Here is a 25,935-nt window from a genome sequence, read left to right as displayed (position 1 = left end):
TATATATATATAAATAAGACTATTTTCATAGTTAGACTGTGTTGTCTTACCAGATGGAACCTGATTTCTGGTTGTCTTATGTTGGGAGCCAGTGATAGTCCTTAGGTCCACTAATTTATTAGGGGTTGCAAATTAGTGATATGTTAATTCTGTTGTTCATTACTTATCAGCTGGAATATTTTTATAGGAACAAGCTTCTCTGTCTTTTTTTTTTTTTTTTTTTGTAAAACAGGATCTCACTTTGTCAAACAGGCTACATTCAGTGGTGTGACCACAGCTCACTGCAGCCTCAGCCTCCTGGGCTCAGGTGATTCTCCCATCCTTCCACCTCAGCCTGTCAAGTAACTGGGACTACAGGCATCGCCACCATGCCTGACTAGTTTTTTGTATTTGTTTTTAGACACAGAGTTTCACCATGTTGTCCAGGCTGGTCTAGAACTCCTGGGCTCAAGCGATCTTCCCACCTTGGTCTCCCAAAGTGTTGGGATTACAGGCGACAGCCACCTTGGCCGGCCACGTCTCTATATTAACTATTCCGTTCTCTTAACGTATTGAGGAAAGGCAGGATAAATGCTTGTTGAGTCTTAGCCTTTATTTACTCGTTTTCAGAATAATGAAAAATTAAGTGTCATTATGAACTCATGGATTTAAACCATACTGGATGTCAGTCTATTGCAGTTATTACCCTTATTGATGCTTAAATTTCATTCCATTTCTGGTCACTAGGAACCTCTTCAAGCTGGTTATCAAATCCTTTAAACAATACCCTAGTGGTACTTGATGGCAAAGAAGTTATCTGGTGTTACAAGATGTCTCAGGCTTATCCTGCACTTCTGTGCCCCAAATTCAGAGTTAGCTTACAAGACCAGGATTGGAGAGCTAGTCATGCCCTTTCCTACTAGATTGGTCACTGTTCCTAGTCTTTTTAGTAGACAAAGCTAGGTAGTATGTTTCATCTGTTTCTTTAAGATAAAATACATGAGTTTACACTGATAATTGCGATTGAAATTTAGGAATACAAGTTTTATGTAGCTGTTTCATGTTTATCCTAGTTGTCAACAATACAGAGAATAATGTAATTAGAATATCTCACAATTGGTTAACTGTTTAATCCTACACAAGAATATAATAGTCTTGGAGTAACAACACCACTAACACTAGCTCCAACAATATGATTGTGTAAAACAGTTTAGTACTTCCCCCCCATAGGGCATAGTATATGAGGGTTTTATAGTCAATATTGTGTTTTAAGTCTCTTGAAATAATTTTGTGTTTATAACACTAACTGGATACACACTTATGTTGTTTATGTTATTAATTTTATTGATTTTTTAAAAATTAAATGTTCTGAGTTGTAGATTCACATGCAGTTGTGAAATAATGTAGAGTGAGCCTAGATAGCTTATACCTGTTTTGCTCCAGTGTTAACATCTTGCATAACTATTAATACAATATCACAACTAGGATATTGGCATCAATGCAGTCACTTTATAGAACATTTCTGTCACTGTCAGGAGTCATGCTGCCCTTTATAGTCATACCCAACTTCTACACCTGAACTTTGCCAACTATTATTCTGTAATCGATTTCTATAATTTTGTCATTTCAAGAATGTTACATACATTTGACCCAGTATGTGACCTTTTGCGATTGACTTTTTTATCCAACATGATTCTCTAGAGAGCCCTCCAATTTGTTGGATGTATCATGATATTGTTTTTTATTGCAGATAGTATTTCATAGTATGTATGTACCATAGTTTCTTTAACCTATTCACCCATTGAAGGCCATTTGGGTTGTTTCTATTTTTTTGGCTATTACAAATAAAGTTTCTGTGAACATTTGTTTACAGGTTTTTGTGTGAACCTGAGTCCCCTCCCAGCCCCCCCCACTCTCCCGGGTTAAATGCCCAAGAGAGCAGCAGCTTGGTTATATGGTAGTTGCATGTTTAGGTATTTAAGGTATTGTCTGACTATTTTCCATAATGGCTATTCCGTTTTACATTCCTACCAGAAATGTAGGAGTAATCAGTAATTTTTGTTTTTTAAGAATTGTTGGTTGAGTGCAGTGACTCACACCTATAATCGTAGCACTTTTGGAGGCTGAGATGGGTGGGTCACTTGAGGTCAGGAGTTTGAGACCAGCCTAGACACTGTTGCTACAAAAAAAATACAAAATTTAACCAGGCATGGTGCAGGTGCTTGTAATCCCAGCTACTCAGGAGGCTGAGGCACGAGAATTGCTTAAACCTGGGAGGCAGAGGTTACAGTGAGCTGAGATCACAGGGCTGCACTCTGCCTGTGTGACAGAGCAAGACTCTGTGTCAAAAAAAAAAAAAAAAAAAATTACCCGGGTGTGATGGTTATGTCTGTGGTCCCAGCTCTTTGGGAGGCTGAGGTAGGAGGATTGCTTGAGCCCGGGAGGTTGAAGCTGCAGTGAGTTGATTGTGCCACTGCACTCCAGCCTGGGCAACAGAGGGAGACCCTGTCTCAAAAACAGAATTGTTTTTTACATTTTATTTACCTTTATAATTATATACTTTATAATTATGTAAGAAGTATTCTATCATTCTAAACTCAAATATGAAGCAAGTTAGACCGGAAGTCAAATATGTAAAGCAAAGTATTCTATCTTTCTAAAGTCAAATATGTAAAGCAAGGTAGACAAATACGTAAAGCAAGTTAAGTCTAACTCATCCCTGCTTGCTTATTATATGTAGATATGTATCTATATATTGGTATTTCCCTCCTTATTTAGATAAGCAGTAGCATATTATAGAGTCTTCACCACATTTCTCTTAAAAATATATGCTGAAGATCACAGTAGCATGTAGACATGGACTGATATAGCTTCAATGTACTATATTTTCTTTTTTGTACTCTATTCAGCTAGTTGCCTTTGTGTGGACATTAGAGTTGTTTCGGGTCTTTTGTTGTAGATATAAGTGAGATTGTTTAGTATAGTGATAAACATATGTATAAAATTTTGTTAGATTGTCAAATTTCCTTCCAGTAGGAGCTGTGCAGTTTTTATTTATTTATTTATTTATTTATTTATTTTTTTGAGACAGAGTCTCGCTGTGTCACCAGGCTGGAGTGCAGTGGTGTGATCTTGGCTCACTGCAACCTCCCCGTCCTGGGTTCAAGCCACTGTCGTGCCTCTACCTCCTGAGTAGCTGGAACTACAGGCATGTGCCACCATGCACAGCTAAGTTTTTTGCATTTTTTATAGAGTCAGGGTTTCACCATCTTAGCCAGGGTCAGGGTTTCACCATCTTAGCCAGGATGGTCTCGATCTCCTGACCTCTTGATCTGCCTGCCTCGGCCTCCCAAAGTGCTGAGATTACAGGCGTGAGCCACCATGCCCGGCCTGCAGTTTTGAATTCCAAACAGTAATGGGTAAGCATGTCTGCTTTCCCAAGCCTCACAACGGAGTATTTGGCAGACTTGCATTTTTGCCAGTTTAATTTAGGTGAGAAATGGTAATTTCAGCATAGTTATGGTGTGCATTCCTCTTACTTTGAGTGAGGTATCTCTGTGGTTTTGTTTCACTTTATGATAGTAGTCTTTTGCCAGATAATTTTTGATGGGGTTAAATATCTGATGATGAATTCAGTAAAAGTTGGTTAAAAACTTACCATTAGGAGGCCGAGTGTGGTGGCTCACGCCTGTAATCCCAGCACTTTGGGAGGCCCAGGGAGGTGGATCACGAGGTCAGAAGATTGAGACCATCCTGGCTAACACGGTGAAACGCTGTCTCTACTAAAAATATAAAAACAAAAATTAGCCGGGTGTGGTGATGGGCGCCTATAGTCCCAGCTACTCGGGAGGCTTAGGCGGCCAAGTGGCGTGAACCTGGGAGTCGGAGCTTGGTGAGATCCCGCCACTGAGCTCCAGCCTGGCAGCCTAGGCGACAGAGCAAGACTCTTTCTCAAAAAATAAATAAATAAATAAATAAATAAAACAAAAATACTTACCATTAGGAGGGCAGTTAGTTGAGATGTTTATTATTCTATATCTGTGATGCTAGAATAGGTATATTTCCTGGTTGACATTAAGACAAGTCTGTAGAAATCCTAATAATCTAGAGCTCTTATTTTCCCACCTGAGGATTATCTGTTATCTGACCTCTAAACTATATAGAATGAAAAAGTTGAGGGGGGGGGAAATGTAAAAGAATTACTATGGATGATGTAGTTCATGGGTAGAGGTAGGGAGAGGGTAATGAAGTATTTCACTTAATTGTTAAATGCTCATACCTGTAATCCCAGCACTTTGGGAGGCCAAGGTAGGCAGATCACCTGAGGCCAGGAGTTTGAGACCAGCCTGACCAACGTGGAGAAACCCCGTCTCTACTATAAATACAAAATTAGCCAGGTGTGGTAGCGCATGCCTGGAATCCCAGCTACTTGGGAGGCTGAAGCAGGGAATCGCTTGAACCCAGGAGGCGGAGGTTGCAGTGAGCTGAGATTGTGCCATTGCACTCCAGCCTAGTCAACAAGAGTGAAACTCCATCTCAAAAAAAAAAAAAAGTTCAGTATTTATTTCAAAAGTGAAAATAATAACAGGCAATGTAATTCAGTGTCATACATTTGCTTTAAGAAATTTAATTTGTGATTTTAATTACATTGTTAACATTATGGGTTTGGTTTTTTCCCAGACTTTTTGCTTTAAATGTTTGGTTTGAAAAAAATACTAGTTTCCTAAGTAAATTATTTTCTTGGCCATTCACTATGGCTCACACCTGTAATCCCAGCACTTTGGGAGGCAGGGGTGGGAGGATCACTTGATCCAAGAGTTCAACACCACCCTGGGCAACGCATCTCTACAAAAAATTAAAAAATTAGCCAAGCGTGGTGGTGCAGGCCTGTAGTCTCAGCTACTCAGGAGGCTGAGGCGGGAGGATCCCTTGAACCTGGAAGGTTGAGTCTGCAGCAAACCGTGGTTGCACCACTGCACTCCAGCTTGGGTGACAGGGTGAGACCCAGTCGAAAAAAAAAAAGTCTTAACAGAGTGAAATGGAGTCACCTATCTGGCATCCACTGCTACTATTAGATTGTACGTAAACTGTATTGCAAGGGATATTGTATATATTTTATACTGTTGGTTTTTCACTAAGAACATTAAATAAATTACGAAGTTTATCACATTTAAGACAGATCTGCTTCATGTATTTGATAAATAATTATGCTAATTTTTAATGTAGGAATTTGGATAAAGAGAGGGCAGTGCTACTACAACGCCGGAAAAGGGAAAATATGTCAGGTAGGTAAAAAGGACCTACAATAAATTAAAATTCGTGTGACTGAGAGAATAAATGGTCTGCATATTGTTAGTTAAATGTAAATACCTTGTTGATGAATGTTGATTGTACAGATAGTGTGCAATCTCTGGTATAGATTTTAAGTATTTCTTTTCACGTATTATAGAATAAATATGTACGTACTTTAGGAAATAAAATGGAAATGAGAGGAAAATAAATAATTTAAATCAGCCATAATTTTCCTGCACATAGCTAACCTGTTGGTTTAAAAAAGTAAAATATGTTTGTTCTTCAGAAGGATATGATCCATTAGTTTATCATGTAGAATAGTACATCTTTCATTTTTAGGAACAGAATTTCTAACTTCTGTGTAGCATATGCCACAATTTTTATTTTATCTTAATCATGTTGATACCAGTACACCTGGTTTTAAATAATCATAATTTATTCAACTGTTCCTCTTTGATGGAGATTTGGATTGTTTTCATTATTTCTGCTTTGTTTTATTTTTGTTATTAAAAACAGTATCCTCAGCAAGACCCTCTTGCATAAGTCTTTTTGTACTTTTGCTGTTTTATCTTTGGCTAGATCTTTAATATGAGATGACTGGGTCATATATAATTTTGCTAGATATGGCTGAATTGACCTTTGTAGGGAATTTCAAATTTCCACTGGCAATGCATGAGAGTGCCTGTTTTCCACAGGCATACCACCAGAGTGTGTTATCAGGCTTTTGGATCCTTTGTAGTTTAATGTGTAAGAAATCATATTTGTGCTTTGCATGTAAATGTATAAGTGAGGTGAGTGAACAAGTTAAAAAATGTGCTTATTTAGAAAGATGGAGATGACAATACTTTGTCATGTGAAATGCTGTTTTATTTCATTGTTTAAAATAGAAGTATTAAATGTGTGATAATTTTTATTTTGTCTTTGATTGAAGATGGTGATACCAGTGCAACTGAGAGTGGTGATGAGGTTCCTGTGGAATTATATACTGCATTTCAGCATACTCCAACATCAATTACTTTAACTGCTTCAAGAGTTTCCAAAGTTAATGATAAAAGAAGGAAAAAAAGTGGGGAGAAAGAACAACACATTTCAAAATGTAAAAAGGTACATTTTTGCTTGTTTTTAGGTGAGTGGATAGGATAGTGGATAGGGAACTGAATTTTATAGGAGAGGCAGGAGAGTGAAAATAATCGATGGTAGCTAAAAAGGTGGCAGGATCTAGCAAAAGTTTTTTATTTTTAAACAATTAAACTTGAACATTTTAACGTGTTTTAAAGATTGAAGCAGATTAGAGAAGAAACTTTGCAAACTGCTTTGAAATCATTTGATGAGATTAGTCACTGAAATACAGAAGCGAAAATAAAGTAGAAAGCCTTCATAGTTTTCTGTACTACCAGGATTGTATTCCTTTCACTTGTCTGTCTAACATAGTCCACTTAGCTTTTCTTCCCCATGTTTTACATAATGGTTCTTTGCCTCCTTTTTTTTTTTTAAACCTTGCTCTCTTGTAACATATTGTCTACACACAAATTTATTTATTTGGATCTATATTGCTAGCTGTAGGTTTATATTTGTTAGTCACTCTAAATGGAGTTCAGGGGTTGAGGGGGATAGGAATTAAGTCTTAAATACATCCTTCAGATGAGGCAGATGAGTCGGCTCTCAGTACATATTTATTGAATAAATACAGCTCTGTCTACCATAGTGCATATTACTTAAGGCCCATTATGGGCTCAAATATTACTTGCTAGTTGCTTAGAGAATTAAAGTAATATTATTTTACTCCCTTCCAAAACATGTCTTATCACTTCCACAAAATTATATTTCTAATACCTTCCCAATTTTTATCAGAAATATTTTTCCACTGTTGTAATATTGAACACAGAGAATATTTGGAAATTTTTGTCTTTGCATTATATTATATACAGATTTTTATATTCTATATAGTCTATATACTTTTTTTTTTTTTTTTTAAAGACAGGACCTTGCTATGTTGCCCAGGCTGGAGTGCAGTGGCTATTCATAGACTGTCATGGTGCACTATGGCCTCAAACTCCTGGGCTCCAGTGATCCTCCTGCCTCAGTCTCCTGAGTAGCTGGGACTACAGGTGCCCGCCACCACTCTCAACCATATTCTGTTTTTATTAGAAATGTATTTTAGTAGATGCCTTTATTAAACATTCTCCTAGTGTCAGCTTTCTTGGTTACCAAATTTTTCGTTATGACACTTCAGTTAAGTTTCAATGAACCAATTGATTCTTAAGTATTAATTATGTCCAGTTTTTTAGAAAACTAAAATTCCTTGTTTGTTTTAGGCATTTCGTGAAGGATCTAGGAAGTCATCAAGAGTTAAGGTAAGTACATTAATTTTAAGGTGTTGTTATCAACTGTCATTTATTCAGGAGCTAAGTGCTTGCTTGTCTGTATCTTTACTTAATGCTCTGTTTATTTTGTGCCACATCATTGCCTATTATCTTTACCAGGAGTGGGACCTTAGTTCTAATTGGAGTAACATACTAGTAGTTAACACTGTTAAAATATTAATCAAAAGGGGGAGGTATGTAAGCAATTTCTAATTTTATAATTTTGGGCAATTTGAATTTCCTTTATTACTACAATCCATGTCTCTGATACCACTTAGTATTACTATACTGTACTTAGGAATGCAGAATCATATTTGGAACTTGAAAATTTGCTCTTTTGCATGGTTGGGATTCTAGAGCGTTAGTCCAGTCAGTTGTCATACTATAAATTCACCATAGAACAACTGTATCAATATAAACGAGTCAGAATGATCGATGGTAGCTAAAAAGTACCTTGAATTAATTAATATATGTCCTCAGTTTTTTAGATGCTAAAATTGCTGAGAGAACGCTCCCCACCTCTGTCTGACCCCAGAACATAAGTTTGTTTGGGGTCACAGAGGTCAGCTGTATGCTGTTACTATAGCTTTCTGGCTTAGGTAGAAAAGGGTAACAGATTTCTAAAATTGTCACATTAAATAGGATGTGGGGAGCATGTTACAGTGTATCTTTTGTCCCTGTGATATAAGACATAATTATTTATTGTTCCACATTTCTGGAAAAGAAACCATTAAATAGCAGTTTCTAGTTCATATTATGTTCTTTTATATAGATTGCCATTAATTGTGTGTGTGTGTGTGTGTGTGTGTGTGTAAGTCAGTAAGTCCAGATACTAATGGTCAGTTTATGATTTTAGGGTTCAGCTCCAGAGATTGATCCTTCATCTGATGGTTCAAATTTTGGATGGGAGACAAAGATCAAAGCATGGATGGATCGATATGAAGAAGCAAATAACAACCAGTATAGTGAGGGTGTTCAGAGGGAGGCACAAAGAATAGCTCTGAGATTAGGCAATGGAAATGACAAAAAAGAGATGAATAAATCAGATTTGAATACTAACAGTTTGCTCTTCAAACCTCCTGTAGAGGTAAATACGTCATTTGTCTAAAAATTGTAAAATAGTTTTATATTGTGTATTTTTAGTTAAACTGAAAACAAGCAAGTTTATAATAATCTCAACATTTACTCTGATTTTAGAGCCATATACAAAAGAATAAGAAAATTCTTAAATCTGCAAAAGATTTGCCTCCGGATGCACTTATCATTGAATACAGAGGGAAGTTTATGTTGAGAGAACAGTTTGAAGCAAATGGGTATTTCTTTAAAAGGTATATTCATTTATTTTCCCATGTTCATTTCCTATAGGTAAATACTGAATTTTTGGCTGTTTTACCTAGATGTTGTGATTATGTGTATTTTTTTTCCTACATGATCATTTCAGTATTTAAAGCTGTAGTGTGGCTGAACAGTGACTGACGATAATTTTTGAACTATGATAAACTAAAACAACATAAGAAAATGCAAAGATGTATTCCTCAGTCTCTTGCTCATGTCTGTCTTGCCGAAAATCCTAAAACAATGTACTTCAAAGATTAACCAACAGCAATATAGGTTGGATATAGAAGGATATCAGTCAGGAACTCTGATTTATTGAGGTTACAAGGAACCCTTTCCATCTGGGACTCATGATAATTCCTCGTAATGTAATAGCCAGAACCGACAAAGACCATGGTAACCATAGGAGAAACCCCTTCCTCTTTATTAGACAGTGTTAGATTGGGTCCTACATTATTGCCACCACTTTCAATACCTACTTTGTTGGTATTGGAATGGTATTGGAGGCCTCTTCTTTGGTTTGAAATTTGTATGCAGAATTAATATGATTCTCTAATAGGCGTTACTTCCCTGTAGTCTAGAAGTACGTTCATATTCGTAGGAGGAGAACATTCCTAGTCTGTGTCCTGCAATTACCAAAAACATTTATTGTTTATAACTTGAGTATTTACTTAAGATATGAAAGATCACAGCAATTTCTCCCTATTATGTAGCAGATTTGATCTGAAACAGGGTATAAGACAGATACTTTTAAATGCACCAGGAAATATGAACTCTAAAGACATCAAATTAATCCCGTGAATGCAGTAGTCACTCTCTTTTTATCTTTCTTTGTAAATTGGAATTTCTACCTTCGATTAATTGCCTTTGATTTAGGTGAGGTTATGGGGCAGGTAAAAATCTTATTAGCATAAACTAGCATAAGATAAGAGTGAATTCTGGAATCAGACAGCCTATATTCAAATCTTGGCTTGACTGTGTTTTAGAAGTTTCCTAGACTCTGTGTTCTTAAATTTCTTCATCACTTTGCCTCTGAAGAGTAACAGGAGATTATTACACTAAAACATTGACCTTTATTTGTTTGTTTTTTGAGACAGAGTCTCGCTCTATCACCCAGGTTGGAGTGCAGTGGCATAATCATGGCTTACTGCAGCCTTGATATCCTGGGCTCAGGTGATCCTCCCACCTCAGCCTCCCAGTTAACTGGGACTACAGGCACATACCACCATGCCTGGCCTTTTTTTTTTTTTTTTTTTTTTTGGTAAATATGGAGTGTCACCATGTTGCCCAGGTTGGTCTTGATCTCTTGGGCTCAAGCAGTCCACCTGCCTTGGCCTCCCAAAGTGTTGGAATTATAGGTGTGAACCAGCGTGCTCAGCTGAAAATGTTAATCGCTTATAATGTCTCTTTCTTTGTAGACCATACCCTTTTGTGTTATTCTACTCTAAATTTCATGGACTAGAAATGTGTGTTGATGCAAGGACTTTTGGGAATGAGGCTCGATTCATCAGGCGGTCTTGTACACCCAATGCAGAGGTAAGCTTATAGAAATTTTTTGGAGAGATGTGGGGGCTTGGGGTATGTTGAAATCTGAGCAGTAAGCACAAAACTCAGGTTGCCTGAGACACTTTCCAACTGTTGCATTTTATACTGCCCAGTCTGTAATTTTGTGAAAATTTCTGTGATACTGGCTATGAAGTCTTTTTTTTTTTTTTTTGAGATGGAGTTTTACTCTTGTTGCCCAGGCTGGAATACAATGGCATGATCTCAGCTCACTGCAACCTCCGCCTCCCGGGCTCAAGTGATTCTCCTGCCTCAGCCTCCCAAATAGCTGGGATTACAGACACACACCACCATGCCTGGCTGTTTTTTGCATTTTTAGTAGAGATGGGGTTTCACCATGTTGACCAGGCTGGTCTCGAACTCCTGACCTCAGGTGATTTGCCTGTCTCAGCCTCCCAAAATGCTGGGATTACAGGTGTAAGCCACCATGCCTGGCCCGCTATGAAGTCTTAAAAATTACTTTGCAGGTTGAAGAAATGATGATCCTTATAAGAGGAAATATTGGAGTTTCTTTTTTTTTTTTTTTTTTTTTTTTAAGGCAGGGTCTCACTGTCTCCCAGGCTGGAGTGCAGTGTCATGAGCACAGCTCACTACAGCCTCCATGACCGCCTGTGCTCAAGTGATCCTCCCATCTCAGCTTTCTGAGTAGGTGGGACTACAAGCGTGTGCCACCATGCCCAGCTAATGTTTTAAATTTTTGCAGAGATGGAGTCTGATTTTACTGCCCAGGCTGGTCTCCAACTCCTGGGCCAAGTGATCCTTCTGCCTCGGCCTCCCAAAGTGCTGGGATTACAGGCATGAGCCTGCCCAGACTTTTAAAATCATTATTATTATTATTATTTTTGAGGCAGGGTCTTGCCCAGGCTGGAGTGCAGAGGCGCAATCATGGCTCACTGGAGCCTCAACTTCCTGGGCCCTTAGGAGGTAAAGTTATCTTCTCACCTCAGAGTCCTGAGTAGCTGGGAACACAGGCGCATGCCACCATGCCCAACTAATGATTTTTTTAGTTTTTTTGTAGAGTTGGGGTCTTCCTATGTCGTCCAGGCTGGTCTGGAGCTCCTGTGTTCAAGCAGTCCTCCTGCCTCAGCTTCCCTAAGTACTAGGATTACAGGCATGAGCCACCAGGTCCAGCCTAATACCAGACGACTTTCCTTCTATCTTGGAAGCTCTGTTTATGGGTCAATATGTGCTATGATTTAAGTTAGATGACAGAGCTAAAAAATCTAAAGTAGAGTTTTGTATGTTCTACTGTAAAATTTTTAATGTTATATTTTAGTGTGGAGTAGAAAGTCACGTTGGTTTTGTTTTTTACATGTCAAAATGAAGATTTTTAGTTTTATAATTACATAATGTTGCAGCCAAGACTGTGGGGTTTTTTTGTTTTGTTTTGTTTTTTCTCTCTTTTCTTTTTTTAAAAGACAGGATCCTGCCATGTTTCCCAGGTTGGCCTGGAACTCCTGGACTCAAGTGTTTGTTCTGCTTCAGCCTCCAGAGTAGCTGGGATTACAGGCATGCACTGCTGCACCGCGCTAAGAGTACAGATTTTGGAACCAGACTTAAATCTATTTCTTCTCTGTGACTTACTAGCTTTGTAACCTCAGTTTTATCTGTAAAAAGGTGATATGAAGACTGAAGGAGTTGACACAAGTAAAGTTTCTAGAATAGCGTCTTGTCATAGAAAAGTAGCATTTGCTCAACCATTACTGCATTCATCAAACCTAAGAAGGCCAGGCATAGTAATCCCAGTGAGCCAGGCTCACACCTGTAATCCCAGCACTTCGGGAGGCAGAGGTGGGTGAATCACCTGAGGTCAGGAGTTCAAGACCAGCCTGACCAACATGGTGAAACCCCATCTCTACTAAAAATACACGAATTAGCCAGGTGTGGTGGCATGCACCTGTAGTCCCAGCTACTCGGGAGGCTGAGACAGGAGAATCACTTGAACCCAAGAGGCGGGGTTGCAGTGAGCTGAGATCACATCACTGCACTCCAGCCTGGATGGCAGAGTGCTTTGTCTCAAAACAACAACAACAACAGAACCCTAAGATGCCACCACTTATAAGACTCCTGATTTCAGATTTGCTAAAAAGTGAAAAATAAGAATTGATGAGGCCGGGTGTGGTGGCTCATGCCTGTAATCCCAGCACTTTGGGAGGCCGGCAGATCACGAGGTCAGGAGATCGAGACCATCCTGGCTAACATGGTGAAAACTCATCTCTACTAAAAATACAAAAAAAATTAGCCAGGCGTGGTGGTGGGCGCCTGTAGTCCCAGCTACTCGGGAGGCTGATGCAGGACAATGGCGTGAACCCGGGAGGTGGAGCTTGCAGTGAGCCGAGATCGCGCCACTGCACTCCAGCCTGGGCAAAAGTACAAGACTCATCTCAAAAAATAAAAATAAAAATAGGAATTGATGAAATATAGTATTGTTATTTTTTTTTTTTTTTGATGTCACATTGTGGGCTCTAGGGGTTGGGGTGGCAGTGGGTAGCAGTGTATGATTGAAAAACCTTCCCAGTTGATAACCACTGATAGATAGTTATAAGCCTTGTCATTAGACATATTTTCCAGGTTGTGTTTGTGAAATACTTTGAAAAGACTAATTTTCAAAATTGTAGGCTGATCCTTCTGAAGGCAGAAAGTAATTTATGGTAATGTACGATCATTTTAACTTACAGGTGAGGCATGAAATTCAAGATGGAACCATACATCTTTATATTTATTCTATACAAAGTATTCCAAAGGGAACTGAAATTACTATTGCCTTTGATTTTGACTATGGGAATTGGTAAGTTCAAGTCTATAAATGTCATCTGTTGTTTGAAAATAGTTCCATAATGTCCCTGTAATAATTGAGGTATTGTCATTACTTTTATAGCTTTTTATTTTTATTTATCATGAATCAGTTAAAAATACTTGAAAACCAGAAGTTTAATATCAGCCTCTATTAGATCATTGCTACTTTTCATTTCTACATTTTCCTTAATTATTATTGTAATATAAATGTTCACAGTAATTATAACAAGTGATCCTAATTCAGCCATACAACACTGACCTTGTTTATGTGAGAATTTTTTTCTTCTAGGGGATACAGTTTTATTCATACAGTTTATTTGGTTAATCAGTATGAATGAATAATTTCTCTTTTGCCCCTCAGAACAGAAGAAAATTTTCTTTGCAATATAAATTAAAGGGTTTGTTGGAGATCCTGCAAAGAAACTCTTAAGAACTATTTTTCTGAAACACTAGTAAAAATCTAATGATAAATCTCAGTACAGTTGGCCCTTGCACAATACGGGGTTGGAGCGCCAACTGCCTGCACAGTCCACAATCTGCTTATACGTTTTGACCCCCCAGAAACTTTGCTAATAGCCTGCGGTTGACTGAAAGTGTTACCAATGACAATTAACACATACTCTGTATGTCATATACTGTATTCTTATAATTAAGTAAGCTGGAGAAAAGAAAGTGTTTTTAAGAAAATCATAAGGAAGATACAATAAATTTACTGTTCATTAAGTGTAAGTGGATTACCGTAAAGGTCTTCATCCTCATCTTCATGTTGAGTAGGCTGAGGAGGAAGGGTGGGGGTTGCTCTTGCTGTGTCAGGGGTGACAGAGGGAGAAGGAGAGGCAGGAGAGGGAAGCACATATGGTATAACTTTATGAAACCACATTAGTAATTTCTGCCTGGCATTTTTGCTTTCTCATTTCTCTAAAAATGTTTCTATATGGTGCCAGTCTTCCATCATTTGCTTTAGCTTCAGTGCCCATATCAAAGAAGAGTCCATATCATAAAAAAAGTAAAAAACAATCTTGGAAAAAATGGAGCCCTTCTACCAGATTGTTGAATGTAAATTTGGTTTTTGGCACTGCTTTTTCTACATCTTCTTTCTCATCATCTGGCACTGGTTTGGAAGCAATCATCTCCATCAGGCATCTTCTGTTGATTTCTCTGATGTAGTGTCTGTTAGCTCTTGAATTTCTCTAAGATCCATATGTGTATTCTTCCCTCATTCCCACCTTTTTTTTGTTATACCCATGATCTCTTTCATGATTTTTCTGATTGGCTCTGTTGTAAATCCTGTGAAGTCGTGCACAACATCTGGACACAGTTCGCTCCAGCAGGAATTTATTGTTTTGGGCATGATGGCTTTCACAGCTTTTTCTATAATGATGGCATCTTCGATGGTATAATCCTTCCAGACTTTCATGATCTTCTTTCAGGGTTCTGTTCCATAGTATTGACAGTCTTTTCCATAGAGTACTGCGTCTAATGAGCCTTAAAGGCCATTATCACTCCCTGATGTAGAGGCTGAATTAGAGACACTTTGATACCCTTAGCGTTGAACTCATAGTGTTCTGGGTGGCAGGGGCATTGCCCAATATCAAGACATTTAAAAGGCAGTCCCTTCCTGGCTACCTGTTGTCTGACTTGAGGGACAAAGCATCAATGGTACCAATCCAGAAAAAGGGATCTCATCCAGGTTTTCTTGTTGTACAACCAAAAGACTGGCAGCTGGCATTTGTTTTCCCTTCAAGGCTTGGGTTTAGCAGCTTTATAGATAAGGGCAGTCCTGATCATAAACCCGAATGCATTTGCACAAAACAGTAGAGTTAATCTGTCCCTTCCTGCCTTAAATCCTGGTGCTTCCTTCTCTTCCTTACTAATAAATGTCTTTTTATGACTTTTTTCCCCCCAGAATAGGACATTTGTATCTGCATTAAAAGACTTTTCAGGCAGATATTCTTTCTCCTCAATGATTTTCTTAATGGTGTCTGAGAACTCATCTGCTGCCTCTTAGTCCACAGAAGTGGCTTTACCTATTAAGCTAAACCTCTTTTTAAAATCATCAAACCATACATTACTGGCATTAAATGCTCCAACTTTAGATCTTTCATATTCCTTTTGTTTTATGTTGTCATTTAATGACTTCACTTTTTCTAGAAACATATTAGGGTCTATAGGTATGTCTTTCTTATATAGCACACATGCACCCACATAAAAACTTCATTTGCAATACAAGATAAAAAGGTATATTGCAAAAAGTGCATAGTTTTCACATTCTGTGGCCCAGCTGCAGTGATGGCTCCCGAATTTCCTTTTATTATTATTTTTTACAATGGTACTTATGCTGAATTCATTTATCTTGAGATGGTGGAGAACTACAGCTGCACACCTCAATCTACCGTACATTTTTAGCAATTCAATTTCTTCTTGCAATGTCATAACTTCTTTGCTTCTCAGGAGCACTTCCAGCATCACTAGTGGCACTTTGTATAGGTCACAGGTGTTGCTCAAAATGTACTGTATTGGCCAAGTGCAGTGGCTCACACCTGTAATCCCAGCACTTTGGGAGGCCAAGGAGGACGGATCACTTGAGGCCAGGAGTTCAAGACCAGCCTGGCAAACATGGTGAAACCCCGTCTCTACTAAAAATACAAAAAATTATCTGGGCATGGTGGTGGGCCCCTGTAATCCCACCTACTCAGGAGGCTGAGGCAAAAGAATTGCTTGAATCTGGGAAGTGGAGGTTGCAGTGAGCTGAGATCGGACCACTGTACTCCAGCCTGAGCGACAGAGCAAGACTCTGTCTCAAAAAAAACCAAAATTACTGTATTGCACTAAAGACTGAAGAATTCGTGAGAACCACAAGAGATCACTTTTTATTGCCATACACAATTTACTGAGGGATGAACTGCTCCTGGGCATGTGTCACATGGCATTTTACATAGATACCCCCAACACTTGAGGCACCACAATAGCAACAGGAGGTGGCTTCAAAATTATTATAGTAGTACAGAATATACTAGAGTTACTTTTATATAGTTATGATTTAATAATACATCTTTACATGTCTCTGGAGTGTGAATGGCACCACGTAAGGTCTGTTATGTGTATGCATAGGTTTTGATTAATTTTAACTTTTTATAATTTGTGTATATTTTATGGTAATCAATGATAAAATAGACTACTATCTACATGCATATGCATTCTTAACATACCTTTTTCTTTTTTTTATTTTTTATATTTCTAGGCTATATAGTTCATCTGTTTTTCAAGTTGTTGCAATTGTTGTAAATTTCCAAACATTTTTCCAATATATGTATTGAAAAAAATCCATGTATCAGTATATGTGCACAGTTCAGACTTGTGTTGTTCAAGGGTCAGCAGTATGGAAACTTGTTTCAGTTTTTAAAAATGTAATAGAAAAATGTAAATAATAATACAAACACCCAGCCAGGTGCAGTGGCTCATGCCTGTAATCCCAGCACACTGGGAGGCTGAGGCGGGCGGATCACCTGAGGTCAGGGGTTCAAAACAAGCCTGGCCAACATGGTGAAGCCCCATCTCTACTAAGAATACAAAATTAGCCAGGCATGGTGGCACATGCCTGTAATCCCAGCTATTTGGGAGGCTGAGGCAGGAGAATTGCTTGAACCTGGGAGGCAGAGGTTGCAGTGAGCTGAGATTGTGCCACTACACTCCAGCCTGGGCAACAAGAGCAAAACTCTGTCTCAAAAATAAAATAAAATAAAATAATAATACAAACACCCATGTACTTCTCAAATTAAGAAATTAAAACATTATCTATTGAAGCCCCTTACTTTTAGCAGCCACATTGCATCTGTCTTCCCTCCTTCACTAACTGCTATCTTTGATTTTTTTTTTTTTTTTTTTTTTTGAGACGGAGCCTCGCTCTGTCTCCTAGAGTGCAGTGGCGCGGTTTCAGCTCACTACAAGCTCTGCCTCCCAGGTTCACGCCATTCTCCTGCCTCAGCCTCCCCAGTAGCTGGGACTATAGGCACCCGCCACCACGCCTAGTTTTGTTTTTGTATTTTTAGTAGAGACAGGGTTTCACCGTGTTAGCCAGGATGGTCTCCATCCCTTGACCTCATGATCTGCCTGCCTCAGCCGCCAAAGTGCTGGGATTACAGGCATGAGCCACCACACCCAGCCCTTTAATTTGATTTCTTTAACATTTTACTATGTCTGTATTTGTTGGCAAATAGTGTCTAGAATTTTGTATATTTTTAAACTTTTATGTAAATTGTAACTTGCTGTATTCTTTTGCATTATGTGAGATTAACCTGCATTGTGTATACCTATAGTTAATTTATTTTCACTGCCTATAGTATTTATCCATTTCACTGTTGACCTTTATATTGACAAAAGAATGCTCCTAGGGCTTTCTGAACATGTCTGCATGTGTGTACATGTAGGAAGGAACATAGTATGTACATATTCTCTCCATGGTAGGGACATAGGAGTGGAATTGCTGGGTTGTAGAATGTGCACAGCATGAGTTTTTGCCAGATGTGAGTGAATTTCTGTCTAAGAAACTTGTACCAGTTTCTTAAGTAATTTAGTGCCTTGCTGTACTTCTTTACTCTAAGATATATGCTAGCTGCTGTGACTCATGGCTGTAATCCCAGCACTGTGGGAGGCCATGGTGGGCGGATCACTTGAGGTCAGGAGTTTTGAGACCAGCCTGGCCAACATAGTGAAACTCCATCTCTACTAAAAATATAAAAATTAACCAGGTGTGGTGTCACACATCTGTAATCCCAGCTACTCAGGAGGCTGAGACAGGAGAATTGCTTGAACCTGGGAGGCAGAGGTTGCAGTGAGCCGATATTGCACCACTGCACTCTAGCTTGGGTGACAGTGAGACTCCACCTCAAAAATAAATACATAAATAAATAAAATATATATAAAATAAAATATATATGACATATGAAAATGTATTAAAATATTATATATAAAATATATATAATATAGTATATGCCACTCCACATGAGCTAGCGTATATATAATATATATTATCTATTAGCATATATATTTTATGGTATAATATAATTATGTTACATAATAAAATATATATTAGCATATATATGCTATATATTAGCATATAATATGTATGCTAGCTCATGTGGAGTGGTATCTCTTTATATTAATATTTTTATTTACCGTTTTTCTTGATTATTCATGAACCCAGAGGTCTTTTTCTTTTCTTTTTTTTTTTGAGATGGAGTCTCGCTCTGTCACCCAGGCTGGAGTGCAGTGGCACGATCTCAGCTCACTGCGACCTCCACTTCCTGGGTTCAGGCATTTCTCCTGCCTGAGCCTCCCAAGTAGCTGGGACTGCAGCCGCACACTGCCACGCCTGGCTAATTTTTTGTATTTTAGTAGAGACGGGGTTTCACCGTGTTGCCCAGGCTGGTTTCCAACTCCTGAGCTCAGGCAATCCACCCGCCTCAGCCTCCCAAAGTGCTGGGATTACAGGCATGAGCCACCGCGCCCGGCCTCTCAGAGGTATTTTTCTATATTGTCATTTGGATTTCTCTCTTGTGAATTGCCTGACCGTATCATCTGTCTTTCTTTTGGGTAGTTGTTTTCTTGCTTTTTTTTTTTTTCCTCCATAAGTTCTTTATGTATTCTGTAGTCTTTTGGGTTATAAGCAGTTCAATTCAGTTCTTCTTATTCTATATATTTTTATACTTTGTGTGATATTCTTTTTAAATGCAGTTTTTAAAATATTCATTATGTTTTCTCTTGGTGAAATCCCTCTTCCTTTAGTATCCCTTTCTACTGATTATTGCAGTCAGATTTATCATATCATTTTAGCTCTTTCTCCCCTAGAAGGTAGGAGATTTAGCATAGTTTTTTGCTCAATGCTTTGTGGGATTGCATATCCCATAGAGGTTAAGAATGTAATCTGTCTGGTTTCAAATCCTGGCTTGGTCTCTTACTACGTAACCTTGGACCAATTTCTTCATCACTTTGTGCTGCATTACCTCAAGTATATGAGAAGAATAATAATACTCACCTTAGGTGCTTAATAAACAAAAGCTGTTGCCATCATTGTTTGTAGTTCTGTTGTCCTAAAATCAAACATCTAGAACGAGTTTCAAGCTAGTATCTGTTAATACCTGATTTGGGAGGCGGGTGGTAGGACCATAAATGTTTGAATTCTATCCCTGGTTCACAGAATTAGGAAGTTGGATTTGAATCTTTCTAGCAGTTTTAAAAGTAAATGAGTTAGGAATATTAGACACTTAATAAGTAAATTGTTCTTATTGTGAACAAACATTCAACTACTTAAAACATGCAGAGTGGGAGATTTGTATTATTGTTTAACTGAGGTTTGGGCATTTGGCCTATATCCTAGAGATGAACTACATCTTAGCAGCTGTGATAAAGATAAAGTGGTCAGAGTTGAGAAATATTGAAATGAAAAGTACATGCGCCTGAGAGTCATACAGACCTGGATCTAAATGCCGTCCCTTCCACGTATTAACTGTGTAACGTTGGACAAGATGCTAATCCTCAGTGAGTTTTAATCTCACTTGTAAAATGGGAGTAATATCATTATTGTGAAGATGAGATAGACTTCCATTTGAATGAGGGAACACTTAGTATAGTGAAAAGGAAACATTAAATTTTATCAAGGTAGCTTTTTAAAGAAACCTGGTTGTTGTTATCATTCCTTAAAGGATAAGACAAACTAGTTGAGGTTTAGTATTTGTTATACCTAGTGTTTTTTATGTAGGTCACATTGCAAATCAGTATTTTATATAGCACTCTGGGACACTGAAGTAATTATGGTTTCTGCCTTAATGTTTTGTGTAATCCACAGTATCATTTTGCTTTAAAAGACTCAAAGTTCTGATGTATTTGTTTTTTTCTTCTTCTGTAACATATTACATGTTGAGCATCCCTCATGCAAAAATCTGAAATCCAAAATCCTAAACTTTTTTTGTTTTTTGTTTTTTTGTTTTTTTGGTTTTTTTTTTTGGACGGAGTCTCACTCTGTCACCCAGGCTGGAATGCAGTGGCACGATCTTGGCTTACTACAACTTCTGCCTCCTGAATTCAGGCGATTCTCCTGCCTTAGCCTGTCGCATAGCCAGGATTACAGGTGCCTGCCACCATGCGCAGCTAATTTTTGTATTTTTAGTAGAGACGGGGTTTCACCATGTTGGCCAGGCTGGTCTCAAGTGATCTGCCTGCCTCAGCCTCCCAAAGTTCTGGGATTACAGGCGAGAGCCACTGCGCCTGGCCATCCTAAACTTTTTGAGCACTGACATGATGCCACAAGTAGAAAATTCTACACCTGACCTCATATGACAGGTCACAGTCAAAGTGCAGTCAGAACTTTGTTTCAGGCACAGAATTATTAAATACAATGTAATACAGTGTGTAAAATTACTTTTAGCCTATATGAAACACGAGTGAATTTTGTGTTTAGATCTGGGTCCCATTCCCCAAGATATCTCATTATATATATGTAAACATTCCAAAATCCACAACCTTTCTGGTCCTAAGCATTTCAGGTAACGCATGCTCAACCTGTACCAGTTATACTTATGATTGAAGGCCTAATATCTGGTCAGAAATCAACATCTAATTATTACATTATTTTAATGAAAAAAAATTTTTGTGGTAGTTAACTAGGAATGTAAATTACTAAAAAGGATTGCTTATAATTAATAATTGCATACAATTTTGTGGAGTTGCAGCTTAAAATGGATTAGAAATTTCCCAGTTTTGTTTTATATTTTGAAATAAATATTTAATTGGTTATCTTTCCAGTAAGTACAAGGTGGACTGTGCATGCCTCAAAGAAAACCCAGAGTGTCCTGTTCTAAAACGTAGTTCTGAATCCATGGAAAATATCAGTAGTGGTTATGAGACCAGACGGAAAAAAGGAAAAAAAGACAAAGATATTTCAAAAGAAAAAGATACACAAAATCAGAATATTACTTTGGATTGTGAAGGAACAACCAACAAAATGAAGAGCCCAGAAACTAAACAAAGAAAGCTTTCTCCATTGAGACTATCAGTATCAAATAATCAGGTATTGAACTCTGCTCTCAGTGAAATTGAATAAACAAAAGAAAATAATCTGTCATATTTTATCCTCTTCTTTGTTATATGTATAATTGTTTAAAGTATTTTTAAGTCTGTTCTGTCATTTAATGAAGTATTCATAAGTGTAAAATACAGGTTCTGCTAGAATTTGTACAATATTTGTTGAATTATTAAGAAACAGCGCAACCAGCAAATCCTTGCAGAATTGCAGACAAGATTATCCTAAGACTAGATAACTTTAAAAGAATCTTCTAGCTGGCACTTTATGTTCATAATAAATGTTTTTATTTAAAGTCTTAAGCTGCAAAATTTTCTTTCCTTAAACATGTGGATGCAGGTAATCTTATCAATTCTATAAGCATGTCACAATAACAGCAAATAAAATTTTTGAGAGAAAATTCACTAAGAACATATAAGGTAATTTTGGGGGTAGAGTTTGGCCAAAGTCTGTCTGCCCCACCAGTAAATATATTGTTATATGTCCTCTATAAACAAAAAACAGTTAGGAGGGATAATTAAAATGTGAAAATTAAGTAAGGTTTTGCTCATTTCCAGGGCCCTATCTTCTAGAAATGATTTACCTTAAACTTTCAACTGAACACACACTTATTGAGCACTGGGTATTTGCAGGTTTTTCTGAAATAATGTATAGATTTATGTTTTGGGAACTCTATAAATATAAGGCCGTGCTACCGTATTTGACCTATATTGATAAAAACTTGATTGGCTAAAATTTAAAAAGCAAAAGTATTTGATTGCATGATTTTGAAAAGCATCTTGAATTAGGAAACCAGTTCTAAATTTCTTAAATGAATTTAAGTAGGCTGATCATATTTATATGTTGAATTTCTTGTGGTTGAAAGACATTAAAATATTTTAATGTCACTGGTTGTATAGATGGAATAATAGTTTGTATAAAGAAGTCATTTCCATTTTTCAGGAGCCAGATTTTATTGATGATATAGAAGAAAAAACTCCTGTTAGTAATGAAGTAGAAATGGAATCAGAGGAGCAGATTGCAGAAAGGAAAAGGAAGATGGTAAGTTGGGAAGCTACTAGTTTGGGCTTAGTGACAGCTGCTCTGCATATGGTAATTGTTGCTGCCTTTACATGGGCTTTCACGCTATTCTTTGAAGTTAGCAAATGATGTGCCATTGAGCATTTTTATTTGGTTTGATCATTACCATTTAAATAAATGTCACTAATTTTGTATTTTTGTTGGTTGTTCATTAGAGATTTAAGAATGTATGACATTTAAGAAATAACATTTTGGAAGTAATAACTATTAATATTTTAATAATTCCACAATGAACTATTAATAAATTTTAATGCCACAATTATTGTTCAGAATGTCTTTTCTTAGCTAAATGTATCCTTTCATGATTTGAAATATAATAAAAACAGAACTTTAAACCTTATAGCACCAAATAAATTGCTTATGCAAAAAAAACAAAACTGACCACTGGTAGCTATTTCTATATTCTCACACTGCTATCATACAGTAAGGTTCTCATTAAAATAAATTTAGGATGTATATTCCTTGTACTATTTACAAATACTTTATCAATGTAAAAATTAGGACAAGGTATTTTCTCACAAATTATGGTAATTTAGCATTTGATCTGTCAGTCAAGGTAATTTAGCATTTGATACATCAGCCAGTTAAGAAAATATCATGATATACTTTCCATGCCCTAAAATTTGAAAGTGACTTTACAAACTGACTGATGGCCTTATGATAGGTGCTCCCCATTCCCCTTTACTTCGTATGCTCCTTTGTGTCCTGTTTTCCGGGTTTTCATGTTGTATTCCATGGAATCTCATGTCACATATTTAAGGGTGAGATGTTTGAAAGTTTGGTCATTGTTGACTGGGAGCAGTGGCTCACATCACTCACTTTGGGAGGCCAAGGTGGGTAGATCACCTGAGGCCAGAAGTTCGAGACCAGCCTGGTCAACACGGCGAAACCCCATCTCTACTAAAAATGCAAAAATTAGCCGGGCATGGTGGTATGCGCTTATATTCCCAGCTATTCAAGAGGCTGAGGTGGGAGAATTGCTTGAACCCAGGAGGTGGAGGTTGCAGCGAGCTACCTGGGCGACAGAGCGAGACTCTGTCTCCAACAACAACAACAAAAGTCTGATCATTGTTGACCTACTTAATATGTGCCTGTTTTTATCACCTTGATAGTTTTCTAATATTGATGAATTATTGATACTCAGAATTCTGAAAACAATGAAGAACAGTTTCATAGCCTTAGGATTTCAGGAACACTGGTCTGTCGAGACAAGGTAGTATTAGAAGAAAAGAAAATAGAAAATATTGGAGGAGTTTATAAAGGAGAAATTATTGTACCTAAAGGGATTATCTTGAACCTTTTTTGAGATGCGATTATATATGTTATGTGTGCCTTTTCAAGTTACCTATGGCTCTTTATTGAGTATTGATTTTTAGTACTGTTCTGTTTATTCTTCAACTGACACACCCTTGTGCTGGGAATTTTTAGGAAACCAATTTAGAGTATTACTTTTTTCTGTGTGTGGCAAGTGTCTGGTGGGAGGAACCTCTTTTATAACTGGCTTTAAGGGCTGTCGCGACCACTTTGGAGAAAAAATGAAATAAAAAAAAATCATAGGCCAGGCATGGTAGCTCACATCTGTAATCCCAGCACTTTGGGAGGCTGAGGTGGGAAGATCACTTCAGCCCAGGAGTTAAGAGACCCACCATGGGCAATATAGCGAGACCTCATCTGTACAAAAAATTTAAAAAATTAGACAGGTTTGACAGCGCATGCCTGTAGTCCCAGCTATTCAGGATGCTGAGGCGGGAGGATCACTTGAGTCTAGGAGGTCAAGGCTGCACTGAGCTGTGATCCTACCACTGCACTCCAGCCTAGGTGATGAGAGTGAGATCCCTGTCACAAAACAAACAAAAACAGAAAACCAGTGGGGGTTTGTTGTTTGCCCATAAATACAATACTTTTATTCAGATTGAATTCTGTTTATAAACATTTATATGGGGCTACTTTAAATATATATTTTTCTATAAATGCTGACAAAGTTAGTGGATCTTAGAACATCCTCATTTCTAGATGCCAGAAGAAAATTGGATATTTGCTGGGCGCAGTGGCTCACGCCTGTAATCCCAGCACTTTGGGAGGCCGAGACGGGTGGATCACCTGAGGTCAGGAGTTTAAGACCAGCCTGGCCAATATGATGAAACCCCGTGTCTACTAAAAATACAAAAAAGTTAGCCGGGCATGGTGGCATGCGACTGTAATCCCAGCCACTTGGGAGACTGAGGCAGGAGAATCACTTGAACCTGGGAGGCGGAGGTTGCAGTGAACCGAGATTGTACCATTGCACTCCAGCCTGGGCAATAAGAGCAAAACTCCATCTCCACAAAAAAGAGAGAATTGTATACTCCATGTTAAACTTGGTGGAACTTAGAAAATATATATGTATATTGGCTTACTTACTTGGAATCCATTTTTGGTCCTGGTTTTGCTTATTAGTATGCTATAGTAAAATGAAGAATACTTCAAAGTTTTTATGTCCATTTTAATATATTCTGCCATCTGCCATTAAGGTGGATATGAAACCGAGTATTTTTCATGGGAATAAAATGTGGAAAACTTGAAAGTATAAATGTCTTTAATTTGGTATTTCAAAAGGATACGAAATTAAAATCTAAAAATCCTTGGCTCCTGACCCATAGCTCTCCAAGTCATCGCAATTGTTACTTCTAATTGGTACATTTGCTTTGATGTTTGCATTAAAGAATTTTTTGATGTAGTCAAATAAGCAGAATGAAAAATCATGCATCCTAGGATTCCTAAGCAATTAGTAGAGTTCCCCACCCCCAAGTATTAATATTATATTTGGTCTTGAAAAGTTAAAAATGAATCACCTTTAATCTTCCTAGTCTTGATTTATATTGGTTAGATTAACATCAGTAGTCAGAAAGATAATGTCAAATCAAAAAGTGAGAAAGAGGGACAACTAAAACTAGGTAGAATAAAGATGGTGGCATACTACTCTTGAGAAACTTAGTCAAACTGATTTAAATCTCCACCTGTGAGAAGATCGACTTCCAAACCGTATTACTTTTCCAGGACCAGAAATTTTCCAGGGTTAATATTTTGAAATATTTGCATTGCACTTACCAGTTGAAGATCCCAAATCCAAAAATCTGAAATGCTCCAATGAGCATTTCCTTTGAGCACCATGTTGGCCATCAAAAAGTTCTGGATTTTGGAGCGTTTCAGATTTAAAATGCTCACCTAGACTCGGTATCATGTATATTTATCAGATTGCAGTAAGACGAGTCAGTAATAACATCTTCCCGGATAAACTCCATGTAATCACCAAATTTAAATGTATAGTAGTCCCTCCTTATCTGCAGGTTTGCTTTCCCAGGTTTCAGTTACCCACTGAGGTTCAAAATATTAAGGTATTTTGAGAGAGATATCACATTCATGTAACTTTCATTACAGTACATGGTTATAATTGTTCGATTTTGTTACAGT

The 25,935-nt window shown here is 37.7% G+C and overlaps 1 protein-coding gene across 2 annotated transcripts in view; it reads left to right on the top strand.

The window, feature by feature from the left end:
- KMT2E (lysine (K)-specific methyltransferase 2E) overlaps positions 1–25,935 on the top strand; it is a 103,167-nt gene that overhangs the window by 56,942 nt on the left and 20,290 nt on the right. For both annotated transcript variants that reach the window (XM_012000368.1, XM_012000369.1), the window contains 9 exons: positions 5,206–5,264; positions 6,203–6,375; positions 7,587–7,625; positions 8,491–8,721; positions 8,832–8,962; positions 10,388–10,505; positions 13,211–13,320; positions 21,129–21,393; positions 22,348–22,446. In XM_012000368.1, coding sequence (XP_011855758.1) covers positions 5,206–5,264; positions 6,203–6,375; positions 7,587–7,625; positions 8,491–8,721; positions 8,832–8,962; positions 10,388–10,505; positions 13,211–13,320; positions 21,129–21,393; positions 22,348–22,446 — 1,225 coding nt within the window. The remainder of the gene's footprint in view (positions 1–5,205; positions 5,265–6,202; positions 6,376–7,586; positions 7,626–8,490; positions 8,722–8,831; positions 8,963–10,387; positions 10,506–13,210; positions 13,321–21,128; positions 21,394–22,347; positions 22,447–25,935) is intronic.

The sequence above is a fragment of the Mandrillus leucophaeus genome, unplaced genomic scaffold (assembly GCF_000951045.1).
Source record: "Mandrillus leucophaeus isolate KB7577 unplaced genomic scaffold, Mleu.le_1.0 Scaffold627, whole genome shotgun sequence".
NCBI classification, from domain to species: Eukaryota; Metazoa; Chordata; class Mammalia; order Primates; family Cercopithecidae; genus Mandrillus; species Mandrillus leucophaeus.
This window is presented reverse-complemented; position numbering and strand designations above follow the sequence as displayed.